At 36.3% G+C, this 24,583-nt stretch overlaps 2 protein-coding genes across 10 annotated transcripts; both read right to left on the bottom strand.

Moving 5' to 3' along the window:
- On the bottom strand, positions 1–5,936 carry LOC125664840 (mucin-17-like). Its single transcript, XM_048897639.2, has 2 exons — positions 5,604–5,936; positions 1–4,611 (listed from the first exon to the last, which is right to left on the bottom strand). Exons 1-2 carry the CDS (start codon positions 5,673–5,675, stop codon positions 181–183), a joined length of 4,503 nt encoding a protein of 1,500 aa, XP_048753596.2. The 5' UTR covers positions 5,676–5,936; the 3' UTR covers positions 1–180.
- An 814-nt stretch (positions 5,937–6,750) lies between these two features.
- On the bottom strand, positions 6,751–22,840 carry LOC125670024 (TNF receptor-associated factor 4-like). 9 transcript variants are annotated; one of them, XM_048904924.2, is made up of 7 exons: positions 22,316–22,840; positions 15,428–15,479; positions 11,407–11,511; positions 10,636–10,800; positions 10,176–10,337; positions 8,860–9,015; positions 6,751–7,470 (listed from the first exon to the last, which is right to left on the bottom strand). In XM_048904924.2, exons 1-7 carry the CDS (start codon positions 22,459–22,461, stop codon positions 6,856–6,858), a joined length of 1,401 nt encoding a protein of 466 aa, XP_048760881.2. In that variant the 5' UTR covers positions 22,462–22,840; the 3' UTR covers positions 6,751–6,855. The 9 variants fall into 9 exon arrangements, with proteins under 9 accessions (XP_048760881.2, XP_048760898.2, XP_048760889.2 ...); XM_048904941.2 differs by lacking the exon at positions 22,316–22,840 and adding an exon at positions 21,834–22,006; XM_048904932.2 differs by lacking the exon at positions 22,316–22,840 and adding an exon at positions 18,200–18,297.
- Between the last annotated feature and the right edge of the window lie 1,743 nt (positions 22,841–24,583).

Genomic DNA, 24,583 nt, shown 5'->3' with positions numbered 1-24,583 from the left:
TACAGTTAAATGATTTATTGGATATCTATTAGTACGAATCTGCACAAGCTTACACGGAGTTGCACGGAGGCACATCAACAATAGAGAAACAATTAATCTTCCACCTTTTCCCGTGAAACCGTAACCCATCATCATCTGTGTCCTATATATCATATAGCGCATTGATACCAAAAGGAGCAGCTACCTCAACACTAATAATTCCACGTCGTTTACGCGGTTGTTGAATCCAGCAAAACCTTTATGAACTCCTACCCTCCCGGAAGGATGCAATCCATTACTGTATCTAAAAATATCACCAAATAATACTCCTTCACCATCGATCAGTTTATTACTTTCCTTTTGAGATTTCATATCAGTATGCCTAAAATGATTGAGTTCGAATCCAAGTCGTACGTTCACGGGTTTCTTCTTTGGAATGTCGATGGGACTAGTTGTCTGTTCCTTTCTTTTTCCCTTTGGCTCTGTCTTCTTTTGGGTCTGCTTCTGTGAAGGATTAGATAATTGATCCGGCGTCCGTAGTTTGTTTGAACCAGAAAGAGTGGTATTCTTTGCCACGGTAATGCCTTTGGGTGTAGACCCAGGGGGAGTGGTGGTCTTTACTGAAGGAACGACTTTCGTCGTAGAGCTTGTATTATTAATCGATGAACTATCATTGAATGGATTAGAAAGCTGTGTTTCCGGCTTTAATGGTGTATCAATAACAGTCTGTGTCCCTCCAGAAGGTTGGAAAGTTAATGTAGGTGCATATGTCGTTACCTTGGTCATGGAAGGGTATGTGGAACGTGTAGTGGTAGCATCCTTTGCATGTATCGTTGGTTCTTTGGTAAATGTCCTCGGAGTATTTGTAGAGAGATTCTGAGATAATGTTGTTGATATATTAGCATTGGAAGCGCTTGGGATTCTGTGAATAATTGGGGTCGGAAGATATGGTGTTGGTTTTGTAATAGGTTGGGTTATCATCTGTTTTACAGGCATCTTCCTGAAGGGCATCAAGAGTGCCTTTCTCCTCTTAGGTGCAGTGGTTGTTGTCTGTGTAACTGGTAATGGCGGTTTTATGGTTGTATGTGTAGTAGTTTTTATCACACTTTGTGGTTGTGAGGGTTTGGGAATGGATGAAGGTGGAGGTGTACTTCTCATTCTCGCTGTATTCCACGCAGTCGTTGGTTTTGTGGTTGTACTTGTAACACGAATAGTGTGTACATACGGCGTGTGTGGTTGGGTGGTCTTTTTTGAATAATCGTTACTTAACGATGAACTGTATGGATGAGTAGTTGCTTTAGTGGTATATCTAGCATTGGGAATTTTTGTACTAGGGTGCGCACCTATATCTATTTTTCTGGTAGTTTTCATGTCTTGAGTTTGTGTTTTTTGATTGTTCACAGACGATTCGTTGAGGATCCGTGCTTGTATTACATTTCTTGTTGGAAATGGATTTTGTCCCTTTCCCACTCCTCCATTATTCGTTTGAGTATCTGACATTTTTATCTCATTGCGTTTTCCTTGAGACTTCGTTTGAAATCTCTGTTTCTTGTCAATCATATTCACATTTTGGGCAGTCTTCTTTCCGTTTGCGCTTTTAGAATGTCCTGTTTTCATATCAAGGCCTGCGTTTGCAAAGTAATTCTTTAGGAGACCAATAAACAACGGGTTTACCATATATTTCTTACCATTAATTATTGTAGGAACTGGTTGCGCTTTGGGCAAACCTCTTTGCTTTCTATGGCTAGTAGTTTGGACTTTGCTGTTGGCTTGTTCCCCAAGTTGCGAATTGGATATAACTTGTCGTTTCTGTTGCTGCTTAGTCTGAATAGCTCTCTTTTGCGAAGATGGAGTTTGCACAGCCGCAATTTCTTTTGCAATTGCTTCTTGTCGGACCGGCACGTTTGATAAAGTATTTGGTGGTGAAAATTGCATATTATTAATTTCTCGAGATTTCATCTGCTTGGGAATATTTGGAATTTGCACGTTACTGAATGATGAAAATTGCACGTGTCTCATTTGTCGCCGTGGTGCTCGTTCATCGATTGGCAAGTATCGGACGATATTAGCCGATGAAATTTGTTTATGTTTCATTCTTCGTGGTAATACTTGTTGGTCGACAGGCAAGTGTCGTATGATATTAGCTGATGAAATTTGAGCATTCTTCATTCCTTGTGGTAATTCTTGCTGGTCGACTAGCAAGTTAAGCAATATATTGGAATTTGATATATGCGCATTTTCTACTCCTTTTGGTGCTACATTCTCCTGACGTCCATTAATTAATGAATTAGGTGACGTTTTCTGAGTCCATTCTACTCTTCCTGGTGTTAGAGAATTCGGAATAGGTGAGGTGTATAGCGCATTAGACGGCGAAGTCTGAGCATGTCTTATCCCCCTTGGTTCCTTTACTCGTCTAGTTTCTTGCAGGGGAAAAGGGATGCTTTCAACAATATTGGTGGATGAAATTAGCGCACTTTTAGTTTGTCGGGGTTCCATTTTTCGTGCTGCAACATTCTGGTAAACTGGAAGCTTTCGTATAATGTTAGATGATAAAGTGTGTGAATTCTCCATCTTTATTTGATTTTGGGAAGTATGTTGATTTCGAATAACACTTGATGAAGAAATATCATGAGGATTCTTTTTGTCAGATGCTAAACGATTTGAAATGCTTGGAGTTTGTAAGGCCTTAGTCCTATGCTCCATTCCTTGAGGTGAAACATGTCTTGAAGTATGTGAAGTCGATAAATCATAGGGTGGTGCCGTTTTTGCCTGTTCCATTTTCATTGTTGACTTCTGTGGATTAAGTGTAGTTTGAAAAATGTTTGATAGTGTTTGAGTACGTTCATTTCTTTGTGGAGCTTCATGTTGGGGAAAAGGTGGTTTTCGCAAGCCAGTGGACGAAGTTTGTGAATGCCCCATACTCCTTGGTGTCACTGTTTGGGGAACAAGATTTTGTGGAACAGCATATGAAGTCGGTGCATCTCTAATTCTTGATGACGATGCTACTTTATGGGGAACAGTTAAATGAGTTTTTGAGGCATTATATGACGGAGTTCGCACTTGCTCTATTTTTCGTGGTGGGTCATACTGGGGGATAGATGAGTTTCGAAACATTCTAGATGAGGTTTGTACATCCCTCAATCCTGGTACCTGGTGTGCAGTAGGTAAACTTTGTAAAAAATCTAATAAGTTTTGCGGAGGCTCTATTCCCGAGGATGAAGAGTGGTGGATTCTACCACCATTTTGTAAAACATTGGATGGAGAAGCATGGACATGCTCCTTTCCCTGTTGCTGAACATCTTGCTGAATACGTGCGTTTTGTAAATTATTAGATACATGTGTATGTTTCACTCCTCCAAGAAATCCTTGCGAGGAAAACGGTCCGTTATTAGATGAGGACGTTTGCGAAATTTCAGTACCACGGGAATTTACTAGTTGTTGCGAATGGGTTGGTATTGAATGTAAAGGATCATTTGTATGTTTAATTTTTCGTGGTAAAACATGACGTAGATTAGATGGGTTCTGATAGACACTGGTTAACGTTTGCGCTCTTGGTGGTATATGTTGAAGAACAGGCGGATTCTGTACAACATTGGATGATGTTTGCGTATGTCCAGCTCTTATGGGTGTTGAAAGCTGATGGCCACTTTGATTTTGCATTTTAACAGCAGTCTGACCATGCTTCTTAGTTATTGGTACAGTATTCTTGGAAGCAGGCTGGTTATGTGAGACAACAGAAGTTTGTGCATTGTCAATTCTATTCTGTGGTGCATTTTGGGGAGCAAATGAAGGACTTTGCAAGGCATGAAATAATGACATTTTTACATGCTTCATTTTTTGTGACGGTTGATGCTGAGGATTTTGAACAATTCGAGATGAAGTTTTCACATCCTTTACTCTTGACATGTGCTGTTGAACAGGCAGATTTTGTGAAACATTAGGTGGGGTTCGCGGAGGTCCTGTTCTTGATGATAATGAGTGCTGGTTACTATTACCATTTTGTAAAACATTGGACGGAGAAGTATGGGCATGCTCCTTTCCCTGTTGCTGAATACGTGCGTTTTGTAAATTATTATAAACATGTGTATGTTTCACTCTTCCTGGAAAACCTCGCGGGGAAAACGGTCCGTTTTGCAGGGTATTGGATGAGGGTGTTTGTGAAATTTCAGTACCACGTGAATTTACTAGCTGTCGGAAAGGCGAGTTAACAGTCACTGAATGCGAAGGCTGATCTGAACGTTTTATGGGTATTCTCTCTTGAGCTGGGGGAACAAATTCCTTTCTGACAATTGCACTCACGGATTGTATCATCTTTAATCTCGGGGAAGGGGTAGTTTGCATTAAGAACCCTACCACTCCGTGTCGAGGTTCATTCGTATTAAATGGATGTGGACTTCCTAAACTGCTTCTCTGAATTCCAGGCGCCATCGTCGCTCGAGTTGAGGGAAATTTCGAGAGAAAATATCCTGGCATCATTGTCATCATTTGAGGGCTGGATCCTTTATTACCCATCAGTGCCGCTTGTCTCGTCTCAGGAATACGCACTTTACTGCTGGTGCCTTGAGAAACAGTATTCACGTGCCTATTTAGCCTGCCTGGTTGTGTTGTCTGCCGTGTGGTTCCATGCGCTTTCTGAAAAAGGAATCAGATTCGGTGTCATATTCCCCTCTGAACGGGATTTGTACTAATTTGAATTTATTCAAACTAACACCATTCAGTCTCACCGTGTCAACACTTGTACTGAATCATATTTAGTCCTACGTGCACCGGTCGCGGTGACTCAGTGGTTTAAGCGTTCGTTTCGTGAAGAAAGGTCGTGGGTTTGAGCCCCACTCGTGTTAAACATAAGACGTAAAAATAGGTAGTGCTTGCTCCTTGACCAAACGCATGGCACTTACAATAAGAATTGTAGGTCTTTTGAGTAATATTTTAATAACCGAAGTCCCGTGTCGCGGCAGACGTTGGCACGATAAAGAATCCTCCCTGCTACGGCCCTGAGCGCCACGCATGAGCTAAATTTGTGGCACCTCATCTACAGCTTGTTAGTTGTTTGTTTGTTTTACGCCCCGTAGAAATTTTTTAATCATATTCAGACGTCACCAGTTGTAGTTGATTACAAATTTAGACCTATGCTTAGCGCTTACGACTGTAGCAGTGAGGTTCTCTAACGTGCCAACGCCTGTCACGACACGTGACCTCTGTTTTTAAGGTCATGTCCTAAAGATCCATGATTCTCACTGTTCATTATCTTAACCTTTCTTTTAAATGCCGAGCGTTTGGCGAAAGAGCAATCACTAGATTTATCTATGTTTACGTCTTAGGTTTGACGCGGCCATGACATGAAAGAGCCTCGAACTTGCGACCTCCCGGTTATGGAGCGAACACTCTACCACTGAGCGACCGGTACTTTACAGCTGGTTATATCCCAGTATCAGTGAAATAAACATTGAAGGGACTTAAAACAAACGAACGAACAATATATTTGTCTCACGATATCAATACTAGAAATGATTTACTCCCACTGACACTAGCAATTTACATCTAAACGCTCAACATATCATTGGTTAAAGTCCATTTCTTAAAAACAAAATTTGAATAACAAAAGTAAAAGAAATGCTGTTTACCCCCGAAAGGATCTGTCCAGAAGCTTGAAACAACGCACACACCAAACACAGCCACTGGTAAAGAAACTCCATGTCTCTCACCAAAATCAGTCACAGAAAATGGCGAACTGCTAGCACATCTACCTGCGATCATCGACAGGTTATTTTATCCAGATTTCCTGTTGATTAATCGTTCAATGATGTGTATATCATCTATTGCATACATAAATCAATCTCTGTAATATATTCCAAGTTCATAAACTGGCTGGAAAGAAAGTTACTCCACTGCATCCAATGTCGTCAAAATGCAGACCAGAACCGGACGTCCGTCGCAGACATTCGTTTGTTTCTATTAGTAGAAGAGGGCACGTGCATCATTAATTGAAAGATGTCAAATGTGGATATAATTTATATAAAGCTTATACTTCAAACTGCATCCACCTAATGATTAAACGCCGTGAGATGAATACGAAAGTGTTCCAAAATAATGAAGGTTTTGTTTAAGGTGCAAGTTTTCCTCCAGGAAGTCACATCTCTTTCGCCTTTTTAGATTTCATTTGTTTGGCAAGTATCGGTGATTTAATTTCGTAACTTGTGAAAATTATTGTAGCTTCCTCAACTAGATCAAACCATTTCAGCTACGGATTTCATGGTTTGGAAAGCGTTTACAGTAAAATGATAAATAAATTAATGAGGTTTATGGATGAGAACAAAAACGGAACCAAGTTTCAGTTTTGAGTTACACACGGTGGATCAAGAAAATTAATGTCACTGGCAAGACCAGCTGTATCGTTAAGAAAACAACTTTTTTTTTTCAATCATCATAAATTAAAAATCATGATCTGATGAATTAAATTCCTTGTTAAATCTGTTTAAAATTAAACATCACATTTGCATACATATCAGAACCCTAGTAATCATCACTATCATGAATACATTTTTTTTTTAAATCTGTCAAGTTTTCAATTATTTATTTCAAATAGTGACATGAGGTGTATATGGAATAACAATCAATCAATTTCACTTTTCATTCACACACAAACACACATTGATAAATCGTGGAAAGCAATCAGTCAATGTAGGCCTTGTTAGTAATATAATAACAAGGCTTCCTTCTTTTGACAGGGACACATTCTTTACATACTTCTGTCATACATCAAACAAGGTATGAAGACACACAGATTTTAAAATACCATAATTTACAATTACAATACATAAAATTAAATATCGTAATAATGAAAACATTTATCCATTTGATTTTTCAAGGAGGTAGTCATGGAGACATGCAATTTTTGTAGCTGTCTACTTTCACTTTAATGATAATGCTGTCATCTTTGATGTAGTTTCTGGTTTTCAGGATTTCGTGAGACACGAACTTGGGGTAACCAAAACCCAGAGTGGAAGTGTCTTTGACTGGTTTCTGAAAGTGCTTCCATGTTGGATCTGGCAGAAAACTTTCAGTGATGTTTGCTCTCAGGTCATATTCCAAATTCTGGTCATAAATGGAAAATGAAATGGGCAACGTGAATGGCCATTCCAGAATGTTGTCATACTCCCCTGGGAGGATTTTTATGTACACTGATAAATATTTCCCTTCTCCTGCACCATTTCCATTCAGGAACACTGAGGCAGCCATTTTGTAGCCATATCTTGATGTGTAGAATGGCTCACTTACAAGTTCTACACTCTTGTACGCCGATTCCAGGAACTTCTGCTTATAGTTCTCGAGCTTCCAGATGAACACACCATCTGTGACGTGCGTGAGTGAATACAGGGCATTGCACAGTTGAGTGATTTGGTTTTGTTGAGATTTTGATAAATCACACATGAGCTTGAGATGATGCTGTACATTGTCTGTTATGTGTTTCTCCATGCTGAATCTTGGACACTACAAACAGGAAAATTAAGATTTCAGAGATTCGTGTTGAATCTTTACCAATTTATCCCTATCATAATGATATCCAGTGGCAACTTGTTGTAACATGGCTTTATTTAGGAAGTAATACTATACTTTCATGATGGCCAACTTCCTTTTAAAACATAAATGGTAAATAAATATCAGTAATATTTGTATATTCCTTTTAAATTTGTTTGCTCAGCTGAGTAGCTCAGTTTGAGTTAACTTGTTGACTGCTAATCTGTAGATCACTGGTTTGAGTCCATCACTGGTTTTAATCTTCTTTTTTTAACTTAAATTTTGACTAAATAAAGTTTTGAAAGTTTTCCATTTCAAAATATTATTGTACATAAACACCACCTAAATCATCCAAAACTAGATATGTCACAGTATTACATATAGACTTATTCAAAACTTAGAGATTTGTATTATGTACAGAATTATTTCAAAGCTTCATTTTCAATAAACCAAACAGAATGATGCATCATTTAGATGTTGGAAAGTTCTTCACTTTTTTTCCTGAGACAACACACTGTTGCACACAGTAATATTTGTAAAACATAAGTCACTATAGGTTTTCTTTGTTTTAACACAGTTCAGATTCTTCATTTCAACTTTTTTTTCATCCAGATAACAGGAATTTTTTTTACATTCTTCAATCATTGCTGTATAGTATGAGATATCCATTGTATTTTAACGTCAGAAAAGTCTATTTCACAATCTGTCTGCATCATAATTTGATAAAATAGTAAAATTCTAGTCAAATGCTCATGTTTTGGAGGTAAACATGGCGTTGTTCAGGGGATTGTACTACAGTCCTTTAATGTGTGCTTGCTCCAAAAGTTTAAAGCCATAGGATACCCAAGATTTTGGATGCATCAAATGAAGTAGGATTTTGCAGTGTTTACGAGGGATTTTATAAAACAACAATGTACATCCAATTCGGTCATTACTACATGAAATGCACTAATAAAAACAGTTTTGAGGGATTACAATTTTTTGGTAATGTTTTCCCACTGAATTTTCAAGTAAAGACTTGTAAATTACACAAAAACAAAAGTGATTTCAAAGGAAATTTCATGGTAAATATGGGTTTTCAGCATTATCAAATCATTTACAAATGGTTTTACAAAGTTCTATAACAATTTTTTCTACAACAATTTTTTGAGGACATCCTATGTCCTCAAAGGCAAATGTTAATATCATAAAATAAATGTTCATATATTTCTTCAACTATAATTTCATTGAAATCATGACAACTTTTTTTTTTAAGTATCATCGCGACTTATGTAGATTCCCTACATAAATTCATCAATTAGCATACCACCTAACGGTAAAATTCAGTGATTGAAAATGCTTTCAAAGGGAGTTAACTCTTACCTTGTGTTTACATCCTGCATCTCTGAAGGAACAGGAAATGGTGGCCGAGGGGCAGAGTTCAGAGACATGAAGATCAAGGTCCTCCCGCGGGATCTTTGTGGGGTCACACCTGTTGGGGCACACCACGGGGAATCTGGGACAATGGTATTGATGAGTCTATATACAAAAAACATTTCTTTACTTTAACATATTTTCTTACAATGCTGATTTTAAAAAAAAATAAAATTTTTATAAAAATTGTATTATAAAATTATCCTGCAAAGTAGCATATGAAGTGTGGATTTTCTGTTTATTACTTCTTTGCTGAAATATCAAGTGGGCTATTTTTTTTCTTCTGAGTGCCATTGAAAATGTATGCATTTGAAGATATATGCCCCCTTTCGAAAAGTATGTGCCTCATACTGACAAAAGAATGCTTTGTTTATATGATTCATAAAAAAATATTCTCATTTCCAAAGTTTTTGTCTTTGATAATTTACAAAATGTAATGATAGGCATTTCGTCGTGTATATGCTACAGTATAGTAAACAATGCGAGTATGATTACAGAATTATTTGACAAATATTATAGTACATTTATTTTAATGGTTGTAAGGAATTCTGACAGAAATGATAGTAGAATGTAAATATAAAAAATAAATGTTTGAGAACACATGATGAATGATCTTGCAATGCTTTACGCCGGCATACTTTAGGTGAAGTACTAACAAGCTCTTTGAAATATGCCAGCATGAAGTATTGTAATTCATATCCCTCATGTACATGTATTTTCAAAAATCTAGTTCTTAAATATATCTGGTAAGCAATGCAGAGAATGTTGATTAACTAGATTTATGAGTAAGCTGTGATATCTAAAAGTTTCAATAGAAAACTTGCAATGAATTCATTGCAGTCAATTCATTGCAGTCAATAACCTCTACCAAAAGTTGGTTCTAAAGAACGACAACCTTGGGAGAGACTGGCAAGAAAAAGAAACAAGCCATTTCCAAACTTTGATCACCCATAATCTCAGAGACTTTGGATGTAGAATTAATAGAGATTCTTATAAAAAATATCTATAGAATGAATCTATAAACTTCATTTTATTGACAGAAGGAATTCCTTCATGTTTTTTAAAATCAAGAAACTATGACTGAATTCTTGATATCAAGAATTACATGTTAGAATATTTGATATCAAGACTTATTCATCAATAAACATACAATAAATAGAAAAGCCTCATCCCCCTCCCCCTCCATACTAGGGTCTCAATGATCTATATATATACCCGTACTATCAGTCTGGAACTATTCATATTTTCTTTTTTTCTCCAATTACCTGCAATGTCTCCTGTACGAATTCCCTGTTACAGAACTGACAGTGAACTGTTCGTTTGTGGCATTCGTTTCTCATGTGGTTGGCTAGGAACCGCCTCTCCAGACGAGCGCCACATTTGTTCTCACACCACAGGACTTCTGAGATACACTGCCCTGAATGCTGCTGTGTAAGAAGAATAAAACTCATGTTTAGTATAAATGTCTACAAGACAATAATTCATTGTATGTTTTGGAAATTAAACACAATGAAATGGAGATTATTAAATTCTGATTTGTGTCGAATCATGAAGGTGCTGTATCATTTCATCCCTACATTTTTACTTGTAACTTTCTGCTGATCATGTGAAACACCTGTGGTGCTTAGGTATCATTTCATTCCTATGTTTTTACTTGTAACTTTCTGCTGATCATGTGAAACATCCGTGGTTTTACCTTTTGTTACCCGCGCTGCTAATCATTACCTTTTCATAGACATCTCCGGGGAATTTCTTCCCACAGAAGTCACAAACCACCTGGCGTCTGCAGCAGGTAAATTCTAGGTGGTCCTCCAAGTCCAGACGGGACAGCACCGCCCCACACCTCAGGGGGCAGGGCACTGAGTCAAACTGGCACTCGTCCAGATGTGTCTGAAGAAAACAAGCAGATATGACTGTAACAGTTATCTCCCTTAAAATGTCAAATCTGACTACTTAATTTTATTTCACCTAAAGAATGACATAAATACATGCAAGGACTTGCTGTTTAAATACAACATATTTCTTTCATATTGATATTCAAGTTTTCAGTTTCATGATGTTTAAAATTGATTTGTTGCGAAGTATATGTGGGGTGTCAATTTTATCTGTATCACATGATGAAATTCAGTAATAATGGGGAGATATTTGATGCTAGTACTGTTACTCGATACTGTTAGTGAATAGTGATAATGATCAGTCACAACGTGTTACAGATATCAAATGTGTGTGTTACTCGTTAAAACAAATTCATATTCAATCAAATTAAGCAGACCATATCGAAAACAAATTATGAACAAATTATTTCCTCTCAGACTTCATCTCAGCCCTCTAAAAATTTAACATGGAACAAAGCAATTAAAAACAAAATCTTATAAATTTCTTTGCATTTGATAAAATAAAGACATGCTTTGTGTATATGAACAATTCTAATCATCTAAAATTTGAATTTAATTTAGATCAGTTATTTTTTACGAGATACTGATACCTGCACTTTACCTGTAAGATGTGGAGCTTGCCAATCCATCGACATCCATCCTTGGAATTCCGACACCGCACCAGGCTGTTCATGACTTCCGTCGTTAGATCCTCATCCGGATAAATCTGTAATGAGATCACAGGCTGCTACAATTCTCCTGTCCAGGGATGCACAACATTATCTCATTCCGACCACATGTTGCCAGAGTTAAATTCTCACAAACCAAATGTCACCAAATATTCCTATCCACTGGTGTTCATTAAATTCCGTATCAACATAGAATAAACGTTTTGATTAAATAAGTCAAAAATTCAATCAAAAAGCAATTGTAAACCATGTTGGCAGTATAACTCGGGCTTAAGATGGTAAACAGGTTTCAATTTAGTATATATCTATCAAATATCTCTCAGAGTACTTCACAGGATATTCACATAAAAAAAAAAAACTCATTAATTATTGACATTAGGGATTTAGGAGATGAATTTACAATCCTCTCTGTATTACACTTGATTAACACAGCCTCGGAATAAGATCTGAAACATCAAATGAATTTTTGATGCTAATGACAAACATGGAATCGTGTTGGCTAACACATTCCCCTTAGGCTGGTAGTCTTGCTCTTGTTTTTCACATGCTGCATGATCGAGGTGCTAGTCTCATTATCTTCAGAACATCAGTTTCTACCCCATTTTTCTGTTATTCATTTTTAGGACATTTTTATTTTTGTTTTGTTTAAGTTTCTTTGTGAGATTGCTGACTTGGGTGATCAAGCTTTTTCCCCTATTCTCCATATCTATTATGAAATTTGTCTTCAGAGAGTTTTAAATTTCAAACCATCTCCTGTGTTATCTCTACATAGGTATATCATATTTTAAGACTGCTTTGTGATTTAAAGATTCAAGACCTCTTTTTGGCAAATGTCTTAAATTGTCTAAAAATGAGTTTGAATCAATTGACACTCTTTTATCCACTCAGCGACATAAACAACACAGGTATACAATGGATGACAAAACATGGTGCACTGACCCTCAGAATCCGTTAAAACATATCACAAAATCCATTAAAACATAACACAAAGTCGGCAGAATCTGTACAAACACACCACAAAATGCCTAGTTATTTCCCATCCAATGATTTTCAGTAAAATATATCATAAACTGCGTAATGAGAAGGACTTCATTGATTTCCTTCCGGAGGGATGACTTCCGATGGATAGGCCTCCATTTTTACCGATGAATTGTGACTGCACGTTTTCACAAAGCAACACAGCTGTCACTCTTCTCAATTTGTCTCCTCTTCAGACAAAATAACAGATAAACAGACCTTCATTTTCATACCTCACCTGGATTTTGCTATCTAGAGTACTTCACAATCTCCAAATATTTCCACTAAAGTAAAGAACTGTGCAACCATAGAACCCTCTTAATATCAATGTTGTTACTAAACTACGTGTGGCTGTTGAGGAAACAATTCTTGCATCTAATAAAATCTTCCTGTTGAAGTTTTCTAAATGATGTTGAGAAATCCATATCTTAATTTATTACCTTATGAGAAAATAAAGTTCTTTTCTGATCAATGAAATCTAATATGATGTCAATCTACAACATGTACAAGTTTTCATGACACTTGCGGAATAAGATTTCACTTTGTAATTGCTGTGCTGGGAAATATATTTCAGCTAAAAAATACACAGGGAAATGATTACATCCTTCCAGGTAAATATCAAACATAAAGGATGAAATAATTAATGAAGAGAAGTGGGGCATTCTGAAGACAGGGGTGGGGCATTCTGAAGACAGGGGTGGGGCATTCTGAGGACAGGGATGGGGCATTCTGAAGACAGGGGAGGGGCATTCTGAAGACAGGGGTAATAACAGGGGCATTCTGAAGACAGGGGTGGGACATTCTGAAGACAGGGGTGGGGCATTCTGAAGACAGGGATGGGGCATTCTGAGGACAGGGGTGGGGCATTCTGAAGACAGGGGTGGGGCATTCTGAGGACAGGGGTGATGTGATGGGGTGATGATTACTGCACATTGCTTAAGATGGACAGGATATGGAAATGAGAAATTCACAGGAATTTTCTGGGACTTACAATTTTGCCTTGACTCCCACCCCTAATGATTATCTTTCCTTTGCCCCCTTCTCCCCTGTCAGTGACTTTTCTTTCTCACTCTGTCACAATTCTCAACCTCCCCCCCCCCACCCCCACCCCCCTCACCCCAAGTGATATCCATCAGTTCTCTTCCTATTGCCATTTTCTCTCTATTGCATCCCCACAAACTTCCTTCCATTATCTACCCCTATTTCTCCCAGTTAATGCTGGCAGTCTAAAACAATTCAATATTAACATGTAAACTGCAACACTTCAGCTGGCAATTACTTTTCATGAAGTACGACATGCCAGCAAGAATCATCCCAGGTCATGCCCTCATGTATTTTCCAAAATGAAATTCACTTCTTAATTGACCACTTCAAAGGCAAAATTACATGTTGATATTTTTTCCTATTGATTATTGTGATATACAATATAAGAAAATCAGTCAGAATTTTTATATCCTCTTTAGACACCCACTGACAAACTACACATTTGGAACCATATAGAACCTTTGTATGAGAAGGACAGAGCACTATTTTAATTAACAACAATATTTTTAATTGCTCTTGTAAATAAAATGTTTCTAATCTGCTATGAACAAGAAGCTACAACAAATCACGGTAATTATATACCTCAGCACTGAAAATCCCATCCATCTATGTCAAAGGATTATCCCCCAGTCTGCCTCCTTTAATTCATTGCTTGTTTCCAATAACTTGTCAGGGGTCACATTGTTACAGCTCCGGTGTCAATTTAACAGGTACATGCTCGTTTGTAAGCTCCTGTTCTATCCATCACACCAGATCAATGATGTTTTATGGTGTGTAATGTTGGTGGCCAGTACACCATCCAATGGGTCATCTCTGTAGAAACACCCTTCTGACCTCTCCTTATGATATAATCCACACTCAGGGTCTTCAGAATGATTTACTGGGAGCTAGTAAAGCATCACACTATAAAACTACCCACTGAATGGCATATACCACTACCCACTGTCTATAAAACTCCCCACTGAATGATCACCCACTGTATAGCATTGCACACAAATGAACATCCACTATCACAACTCACCATCTATCCTAATCGTCTGGGCCTTCACAATGGTAGGTGTATTAGATAGATAAATCTTTAAATCGACCCTAAATACTCCTGGATGCTTTGCTGATACTCTACGAAAACATATTTAACCACCTCAATGATTCATCCAGTTTTCTGGACAAAAGACCACCGGACTCGATCCCTGATGATACCCAACAAGAAAACCTGTCTCTAAATATTGTGTTTCTTACCTGAAACATCATAGAGGCTCCATCAAAAAGGGTACTCTTAAATTCATCTCCTCACACTGAACCAATCTGGTCAAGCCTGGGTCAAATGTACAGTTTAATGGAGAAGAAAATTGAGTAATGCACAGACCTATGGCCAGATGATTAGAATAGTATACCCCAAATGAGATTCTTATCTCTATAATCAGCACTCACAAGCCACTTCAGAGCTTCATAAAGTGCAGATCTTTATTCTCAAACTCCCTGATGTTTGGTCCAGATTATGTCGGTGAACCAAGCATGTATCGATCGGGAGTCATATTAATAAAAAAAACTTCAGAATAGATTTACTGCACGAGCAATGCTGATTTCATCAACTGCAGCTCAGCACTGAACTAGATAACCTCTTCTTTTAATGACAGCATCACGCTGCAGCATCAGTAACAGAGGTTACCATTATGTCCCATCTTAAAAAGGCAATCTGATTTTGATTCACAAAGAACAATAATAGCCCAACAGCAGGGATCCGGACCAGGTCTTCCTTTGACATCCCTAAGCCCCATTTTAAGACTCAGCAGGCAGGGAAGTTCAATCCAATATGGGTCTTAGTATCAGTGAATGCTTTCCATCAGGCATGAATAAGAAATTTACCTGAGCATTACACAATTAGACTCTTACCTGTGCATAGTCCAATGGTCTGTCATCTTCCGGGCATTTTGATACCCCACCACTACAATTACAAAATGCACATTATCAGCGAATGTCAGTAAAATAGTCATTGATCAATATTGTTATACATACATGTGGTTAACAAAAAATTCATACTGTGAACAGATTGTCTGGTCCTGTTAGCTAATAAAATCCATTTAAACAGGAGACAATATTCCACAAAGAAACTATACCCACATCAAACAAAGAGACCAATTTAGAAGAAGAGAAAGTACAAAGAATTAAAGGGTTCAGCCATTTTAAACAAACTTAGTGGAATCCTTCAGTATACCACAATCTACGTAAATTGTTTGGCCAGTATCAAATACAAATACTGAACGGCCATCACACTAATGATGTCGTTAAATCACTTTCCTAAAGGTTGCAATGAATCACTGCATAAAGATTTAGTCGAAATGATATCCACATATTGATCCAAAATCAAGCTATTCATTCAATGTATGAGTTTAGACATTGAAACTGTGATGAAGCTGAATTGACAAATCTTTTTATTCAAGTACTTTTCTCAAAGACCTGATATCGTCAAGCAGTTAACCGTAACCATGGAGGCCATTGTTTCACATTATTGTTCACATTACCATGTATATTAATATATATAACATAATGGCAGGATTGTTACAATTTGTAATACAATGATACAATGTACAAGTAAAAAAGAACAATTCATGCATCATGCATGTTTATTAGACGTGGAGAACCCTCTGCAAATTAGAATTATGATGGTTTTATACATTATTGAAAGGAACCTTAAGTTAGACAACCTTGAATGACAGCCAAAACAGGGAATCCAAAAGAGAGGGAATATTGGCCCTCATTATAGAAAATTGTCTGAGAATTCCTCAGGTAACACCGTAATCGGAAAACAACTCTTCCGTACAACCTTAACACATTTAGACTTGGAGCATTTTTGTTCAAAACCAAGATGTGGTAAAGGAACACAAATGCCCACGCCAGATGCCAGCTAAATCATAAGAGTAAATGCCACCAATCACAGCATTTTTGCAACTCATGAGAATTATATAAGTCACTAAAAACCAACGACACTCAACATCCAAAGTGTTGGATCTGAATATAGATACGAGGTCAAATAAATCAGGATTATATAAAGCACTAAAATGACCAACGACACACAAAATATGAAATTGTCAAATTTTCGGGACGACCTGTCCCTTCTTATGTGCTTACATGTATATGTAAATATTCATAGTGTCGTCCTGAAAATTTGACAATTTCATGTTGTCGTGTCGTTGGTCATTTATAGTACGTATATATATGATATATACGACATTAGCAATGTTATCATGTAGCTAACTATTACATTCAATAGGACATGAAACTTAACACTTCCTCATAAATGACTTTACTCTCAAATTTAAAGTCACCTTCAAACATAATACACAACCCACCAAAGTCTGAGAATTAAAGGTCCAGATGATAATTAGTGGTTTCAGAGTACACCAATCCTCCTTGTTGTTATAGCCCTCTGTAAAGGTCCAGTATGATTAAACCGTGGACTCCCAACTGTGAAAATCACACAGAACTGAAAATCCCATAAAATTTGACATCCACCCAGAGAAGGAGGAAACTAGCTGGCGGTATCAGGCACACAGCGCGTATCGATCAACAATTTGAGATTTTTATCCAAGAGGCATAAAATATTGATCTCATCCAATCTTGCTTTTTTATTCTCAGTCGCACAGATGCTTGACATCATCTATTAGCAGTAAAACTGGATCCATATAGTTCATATCAGCCAGCAGAATCACTGGACATTGAAATGCACTTATTACCCACCTGTAGAAGGAGGTCCCCATCAAGGAGTACACATAATGACAGTATATGCTATTCTCTTAATCGAGAAGTGGTCTGAGGCATAAAATCCATGGATGTAGGCCATCCCTGTCCACTTCTCCAAAGAAAGTAGCACAATATGTATATATACTTACATACAATTATAAAGAGATTAAAAGATTTCAACTGTATCAATATCTTTTGAAATATAACCTGATGATTTATTTCAGCTATGTCTTGCATGAATTTGACACATGCCCTGTATAAACATGGACGCATTATAATACTGTATGTTATATATGTTCATGAAGCTGATTGATGACGTACCCTTTCGTTTATTGGTTCTTTTCACTTAAAGAAGATACATATACATGTATATACATATTATCTTAAAATAATCATCAATTATCAATATCATATCTATATTGTTAATTGAATAACCTGTTTAAACTGTAGATTCCTAATTATACACAAGATATTAATAATCACCTTAATTTGTGAGATGTCTCTCTGACAAAACTGAAACTATTGCTCTCATTTATCATTAATTCATATATAGTTTTATGTCCTTTAGAGCTAGTATAAAGCAGCTAGTCAACATTTTACATTAATGCTTTCATAAATTGATGCTGATAGCCGATTTTAATTAATGCAATAATCATTTGCTCTGATGTGTTAGACAAAGACTCTTACTGCATACAGTTTTCTTCTGTTTGAGCAGCCAAAATTTGAGTAAAATCTCAGACTCGAGTTTAAAGTTTTGACTATAAAAGTTCTTTTCGAGAAATCCAGGCCTCACTTACAGATGTATATAAAATTTATCCATTGACAATCTCTTTACACAAGACTTGAATAATTAGAAAACAAAAAAGTTACAATATACGCACACATATGTGATAAACTAATATAAATTTACAATGAATAACTTACTGTTTAATGTGTTGCAGAAGTTTTAAGCTAGCCCTGTATAAATCATTTCTCTGAATCTGGGAAGAAATCTCCTCCACCCCCATCTTGCAGCAGAGAAGCAGAAAAATAATTCAGAAGACCGGATGACAAAAATTTAAGTTTTCCCCCAAAATCTGACAGATGGGGTTTAACTGTAGGTGGCAAAATCTTGTTGATTTGATTGGTTAATCCTTTGGAAGGCACACGACCCAGCTGTCAGCATTTAAATTTTCAGCCTTATTTTGAACTTTTGCTTCAATTGACCATAAAGGATGTTTTGTATGAATATTGTAATTTGCAGAGCATCGGCACGCGTTCAGGGGCCGGTCAAACCCTGCCCAACAATGAAGGACAATTGCTTTAAAAACTGAACAGGAATGTGAAGAAAATTATACTTGGTGGGCAGATTGGGTTTATTCTGAAAATTGTTTGATGTTTTCAGAGATTGTTTACTGATTTCACTTCAGGGGCAGGTGCTAAGTTTACCTGTGTCAATACCCTCAGCTCAGTGTTAAACAAAGCGGTGCCACTTAATTTCATTCAACATCTGACGCTCTTTTAAAATTCTGCAATACATGTGATTGTCTTATCACCTGCTAACTAAATATGAATTGCTAAATAGCAAAAATGCAGAAATTTTCACCTGCCTAAAGGAATGAGAGTTGACCATTTTTCACAGTTTGAGATCTAAAATTGTACAACTGCTAGGTTACCTAAACCTGTATGTGATATATCATGATTGTCTATATAAGAATGTCTTTGTAGTTCACTACACTGTGTAAGCCTGATTTCCCTTTAGACTAATTTTCACACAATATCACAATAAAAACCATTCTCTGATCCTAGTCATTAATATCCTCGGATTCTCTGACATCATAACACTCAGAGATGTAAAAATTAATAATTTTCTGTGAAGGAACCAAAAATTGTCAATATTTTAGCATGGATTTTCTTTATCATTCCACACCTTTTTTTCTGGGCAGTGATCATCCTATTGCGATAAGCCCACGATTAATGAAAATTCATGAAGTTTTGTAGCTATTTCAGATCCATTGATTTCTATGTCTCTCAAAGTCCTCAGTCTTTGTATAGTCAATTTATAAAAGTGCAGTGTACTTGAAGTAAACACAAAAGGTTTTCAAGGAGTATAAACGTCTAAACAAGACAATTTACAGCTTAAGTCCCCAGTCCCCATGACTTAAGATAATGTTTGGGTTTATAAGGAACCATATATAACCATAAAATCCAAACAGCTTATATAAAAGATAGATAGAAAATGTGGTCCATATATTGAAACAACAAGGCAAAAAGATATGAAAAATCTAAGATAATTATGGCATAAATTAGCATACTCATATTTTTAGCATATTTGTTTTTAAAATCTTACCATTTTAGTTCCATGCAAAATAGTAATTTCATTAGTTTTGTAACTTGACACAGATGACTTACAACTTTGTTAAGTGTTTATATGAAGTAAAGAATGTGCAGTATCTGAATGTGTTGCCCCTTGAGGATCTTAAAGCATACTAAGATAAGGGGGAGATAATTTATCTGTACCTGACATCTGTTTAGCGTGTTCTATTTTCCCATTTCATTGATAGCAGGACCTTAAGGACCTACTACAGTAATGGGATTATTCACGTCCAAGTTCCTCCTACAAATGCTGACTGAACTAAGAATCAAAATCCCCCCCCCCCTTAAGAAAAATTCACAGATTGATGTGTGTGCTTACGGACATTATATATAACGATTCAGTGTGTACTATAAGTATCAGGTTTCATCACTATATTGACAGAATCTCAAAAATAATGGAGAAAAAAGTAATACAAAAAGTAATACAATAACATTAATTTAACAATTCTTCTATGGAAACATGACCCTCAATGCCCCGAAGTCCTATTGTAACAAAATTCACAATTATTAGCCTCGCAACCTTGACCGCGCAGCTAACAAAATTTTCACCAAAGATTTAATTAATACTCAAACATGAAATCTGCAGAGTTTAACAAAAGTTAACTATATATGGACAACATTGAAATTTGTCTTTATCTTTCATTGAGCATTGACTATTTTCTTTTAATTGATTATAATGTAAAGCACCAACTGTATTGAAAATTATTATAGTGAAGTTAACGGTAGTCATAGTAACAAAGTAGAATTTTCAAAAGTAAGGAATGATTTCTATATAGATATAGTGAATTATGATTATAACAAGATATGGCTGTCCCTGGGGGTTCATTTTGTCTGTATTATACTGTAGTAAGATTGTCTTCATAATATCTCCTAAACAATTTTGCCACTGCCACCATTTTTAGTTCACATGGGCCAAAGTCATTACACTGTGGGGCTAGGTTGGGGTCATAATATGTCAGCTCAAAACTTTTACATGGGAATAAGGAGTGTATATAAAGAATCATTTTAAAATCTCCTGATGTACAGCAGGACCAAGTTGACTCGGGTGAGCTTTTTGGCCAATGGGCCTCTAGTTCCATTTGGGGCATGCCTTGCGATAAGACATTCACAGCAGCTTTGATGATTGGTAAGTAATAAAATGATTTTGTATATATACTATAATAATATTGAGTCCTCTTGAAACAAATTTTACAAACTTTCAAAACAGTCATGCAGTTAATTTTAAAAATCTTCAGAATGGCCTTGTTCCTGTATAGCTGAATCTGATAGGGGTTACTCTGTAAATCTGTCACTTTCTTGTGAGCTGTCAGTGTCAACCAGCCGATAATTGAATAAATATTCTGTCAATACAAATAAGTACTAAACACTTCCTGTGCATAAATCAAACTAAAATGGCAAGGGATTACAAAAAGGATGTGTAAGCAGTCCAAGGCTTAATGGTATTACACTGGGATTATATACCCCCCCCCCCCCCCCCCCTCCAACAACCCTCAGTATAAACAGGAAACAGCCGGGACAGGGTCAGCTCAAAAGATCAGAATGTCCTGTCAAACTGGCTCCATTAGTCAGATCATCTTCACACAAATAAAGAAAAGGAAATATTTGTTTACATTTAAATTGTACAAGCTACCAACACACTAATGAGCATATTTAAACCATTTGGATTATAGCTCTTTAAAGTCTTTCACAAGAGAGAAAAATATTTTTTTGTGCAGGGTCAAAGTGTAAAAAGATATTTTTTCCTGATAAATTGTTTGTAAGTATAAATGTCTATAAAACATGGTATGGTAGTCTATCATACACTATGAGATGGTTCAGTTGGAATTTTGCAGGTGCTTGTGATAATTACCAATAAATAGCCATACAAATGGTCATTTGCTGGGAGCAGTACATTGATTTGTCCATACAAAAGCCATGAATCAATTAAAGTGGTTTGTGTATCACATCCAGCCACCTGCCCTGTTTATATTGAATTAATGTCCACCTTTAATCACACACCATTAACTGCTTATAAAAATCATGAATCAATAACACGATATTTCAGTATAATGATTTCAGGAGCAAAAATCCATAATACACGCACGATTAATGGGCCAATAGTATCATATATCATCATTTTAGATGAAAATAACTTTAATAAAATATTTTTTAATCAAAACAGATTTGAACAATTAACAAATTATGAGAAATTAATAATTCTTACATGAAATGCTTTCTTCTTCTTCCCATGCTTTCAGTGAATTGAAGAATAATTTCAAGATGATTTCATAACAAGAACTATTTTGAAGGTATATAATTTAAAATCACATCGCATCCTTATAAATAGAAAGTAAAAACAAAATACGGTGTTTTATTTGCATACAACCAAGTCATCTCACCAAAATAGATTATTTTTTTAACCAAAAAAAATAAATAATGGTCCTATATGTTTTCTCAAATTTCCTTTTAAATATTGCGTATATTGCATCAGGTTTCTAAACACCACACATTGTTGACACCTTAATGTGCACACCTTGACACAGATAAAATTAACAGCTGATCCAACACACAAACATGACATCATATTAAAAAAATAAATAAACGTGAGAGTTACAACAGAGCTATTAATATATCTACATACCATTGTAATATCATAATATAATACTCTCACTGATTATATGAATGACTTATTTTTCTCCTTTTTACCTGAAATACTCCTGCAGACAAACGTCGCAGAATCGATGTCCACACGATGAGATGATGACAGGGTCCTTCATGGGCAGACGACACAGGGGACATAGGCATCTGACGGGGTCCAGGCGCGTGATGAACGTGAGCTCGAAGCCAGGCATGCCGACAGAATGGCAAAAACACTACCACCTATCGTTAACGGCGGGGGAGAGGCGCACATTAATCGAATCTTTGTAAGGCGTCGTGTAAAACATGAACCGGTGAATGAAGATAAAGCACAAACATCGACGCACGTGCACGTCACGCTCTGTAATCTAAAGAATATATATCCTTACAGCAAAATAAACACAAACAAATCACGATTCCTTGTAACTCGTATCGGAAATGATGAAGTACAGATTGCGATGTCATCACAAAACAATGATATAAAGAAAATCGTAAATGACATAAAAACACAGCTCAATTGATCTGTTAGACTAAAGGTGACACACCCCCAGACTATATTAACGACAAATGCCGGTAACCTCCGGGTGTTATGTTACAAATTGACTTGAAACCATTTATCAATTTAGTATCTATAGATTAAGCAATCTCTGTCAGGAACACACGTTCACGCTGTGGTTATTTAATCTACCCCCTGCAGATAAGGCCAGATTCAAGATTACATCTTTTTAATTTACTTATGTTCAAAGGTGAATTAGAGATCCATGTATAACTTCACTTCCCAGTATAATCAACCCTTCATTAGATATAGAGTAAAGACAGTTTTGCGATACCGCATTTATTTCACGTGTTTTTGTCAAGTATTCGCGGCACTTAAGAGGTATGCTACATCGACATTATGTCTGACTTCCTTTTAAAACATGGATAAAATATGAATATCAGCAATATTTGTCTATTCCTTTTGAAATTGATTGTCTAGTTGGGTAGCTCAGTCGCTATATAATGTGTTGACTGCTGATCTGTTGATTGCCCCCCCCCCCCCCCCCCTATTACTTTCTACTAAAATGCATTTTTTGACTAAGTAAAGTAAATTTAAAAATCAAAATATTATTGAAAATACCCTCCACTTTTCATCCATATCAACTTTCTCTGATGTGCTCCTGACGACAAAATGTAGAATGTGATAAAGGTCAAAGCTGCATTCGAACACACGTCATCGAGAGTACCGGATTTATAAATATCATCATTAAACAGCTAATAATCAATAGCAATCTACATGTATGTCCACAAGATATTAACATAATATACTCAAAGAAACATAATCCTCTCTCTAATTAGTTGCAAATATCTAATTATTCTATAAATGTTTTTAGACGGGCATTAGTTGTAATTTCGTGAGAGAAAAAATTGAATACAATGAAAATTACTCTATATTATATATTTCAGTAATAACAACAGTATCGAATTATTTCAAAGACTTTTAACCCTCACAGCAGACACTGGAACATGTAGTAACAAAGCAGACACTGGAACATGTAGTAACAAAGCAGACACTGGAACATGTAGTAACGTAATTTTACTAGGTTTCTCTTGTTTTTGTACAAAATAAACGGGGTTTTTTTCTTCTAGTCATTGATATATATTCCTTTGCCATTGAGATATTTGTGAGAAAACAAATGGTTGCCGTCACTTTCACAGCTCATGTCCCTCGAGGTAGAACCATGATGTAAGCTGGCGTGAAGCATTTTCATATCAAAAGAGGAAGAACCTTTTTAAATTTGGGGTCAAAACGTCAAAGGTCAAGGTCAGAAAGGGATTTCATTTATAAGGCTTGTAGACACTCATTGCGAGGGGATTTGTCCCGCCTTGAAGAGCTCTTGTTGACTATTTCAACATGAAAAATTAATGAATTTTGCAGTTAGATTGTATCAGAGAATGGTGAAATTCTAGAGTCCTGAATGCCTATTGTCGCACCAGGTCCTTTGATAATTATGGAACACACTAGCTGGGGTCTCTTTAGAGAACAATCTGAGTACAGTAACACGGGTGTACGAGATACCCTATTGATAAAATCTTACTTCAAAATCTAACTATGTTTTACCAATATTTAATCATCAATTTAATAATGTCAGGATATTTCGATATTTTTTCCCCAGTATATCAATATTAAAAATTCAAGAATTTACATAAATTATAGGTAAATAATGAAACAGGATATCGTATAATGTGTAAATAAAAGATTGTCTATGAACGCCTGTGGCACGAGGCCTCCTCAAACACGACACGCCCACCGCAATAAATAGCGAATAATGAAATAACGCGAATATAATAACACAGCGA

The sequence above is a fragment of the Ostrea edulis genome, chromosome 1 (assembly GCF_947568905.1).
Source record: "Ostrea edulis chromosome 1, xbOstEdul1.1, whole genome shotgun sequence".
NCBI classification, from domain to species: Eukaryota; Metazoa; Mollusca; class Bivalvia; order Ostreida; family Ostreidae; genus Ostrea; species Ostrea edulis.
The sequence above is the reverse complement of the archived record's forward strand: the minus strand, read 5'-3'. Positions and strand labels throughout refer to the sequence as shown.

What these genes read in the sequence shown, in the direction of transcription:
- LOC125670024 (XM_048904924.2), bottom strand. Translation starts at nt 22,461, where the DNA reads ATGCCTGGCTTCGAGCTCACGTTCATCACGCGCCTGGACCCCGTCAGA. An exon ending in TGTCTGCAGGAGTATTTCAG is followed by an intron (nt 15,480 to 22,315) that starts GTAAAAAGGAGA and finishes TTGTAATTGTAG; the next exon opens with TGGTGGGGTATCAAAATGCC. An exon ending in TCGTACAGGAGACATTGCAG is followed by an intron (nt 9,016 to 10,175) that starts GTAATTGGAGAA and finishes TTTTGTATATAG; the next exon opens with ACTCATCAATACCATTGTCC.
- LOC125664840 (XM_048897639.2), bottom strand. Translation starts at nt 5,675, where the DNA reads ATGGAGTTTCTTTACCAGTGGCTGTGTTTGGTGTGTGCGTTGTTTCAA. An exon ending in CTGGACAGATCCTTTCGGGG is followed by an intron (nt 4,612 to 5,603) that starts GTAAACAGCATT and finishes TTCCTTTTTCAG; the next exon opens with AAAGCGCATGGAACCACACG.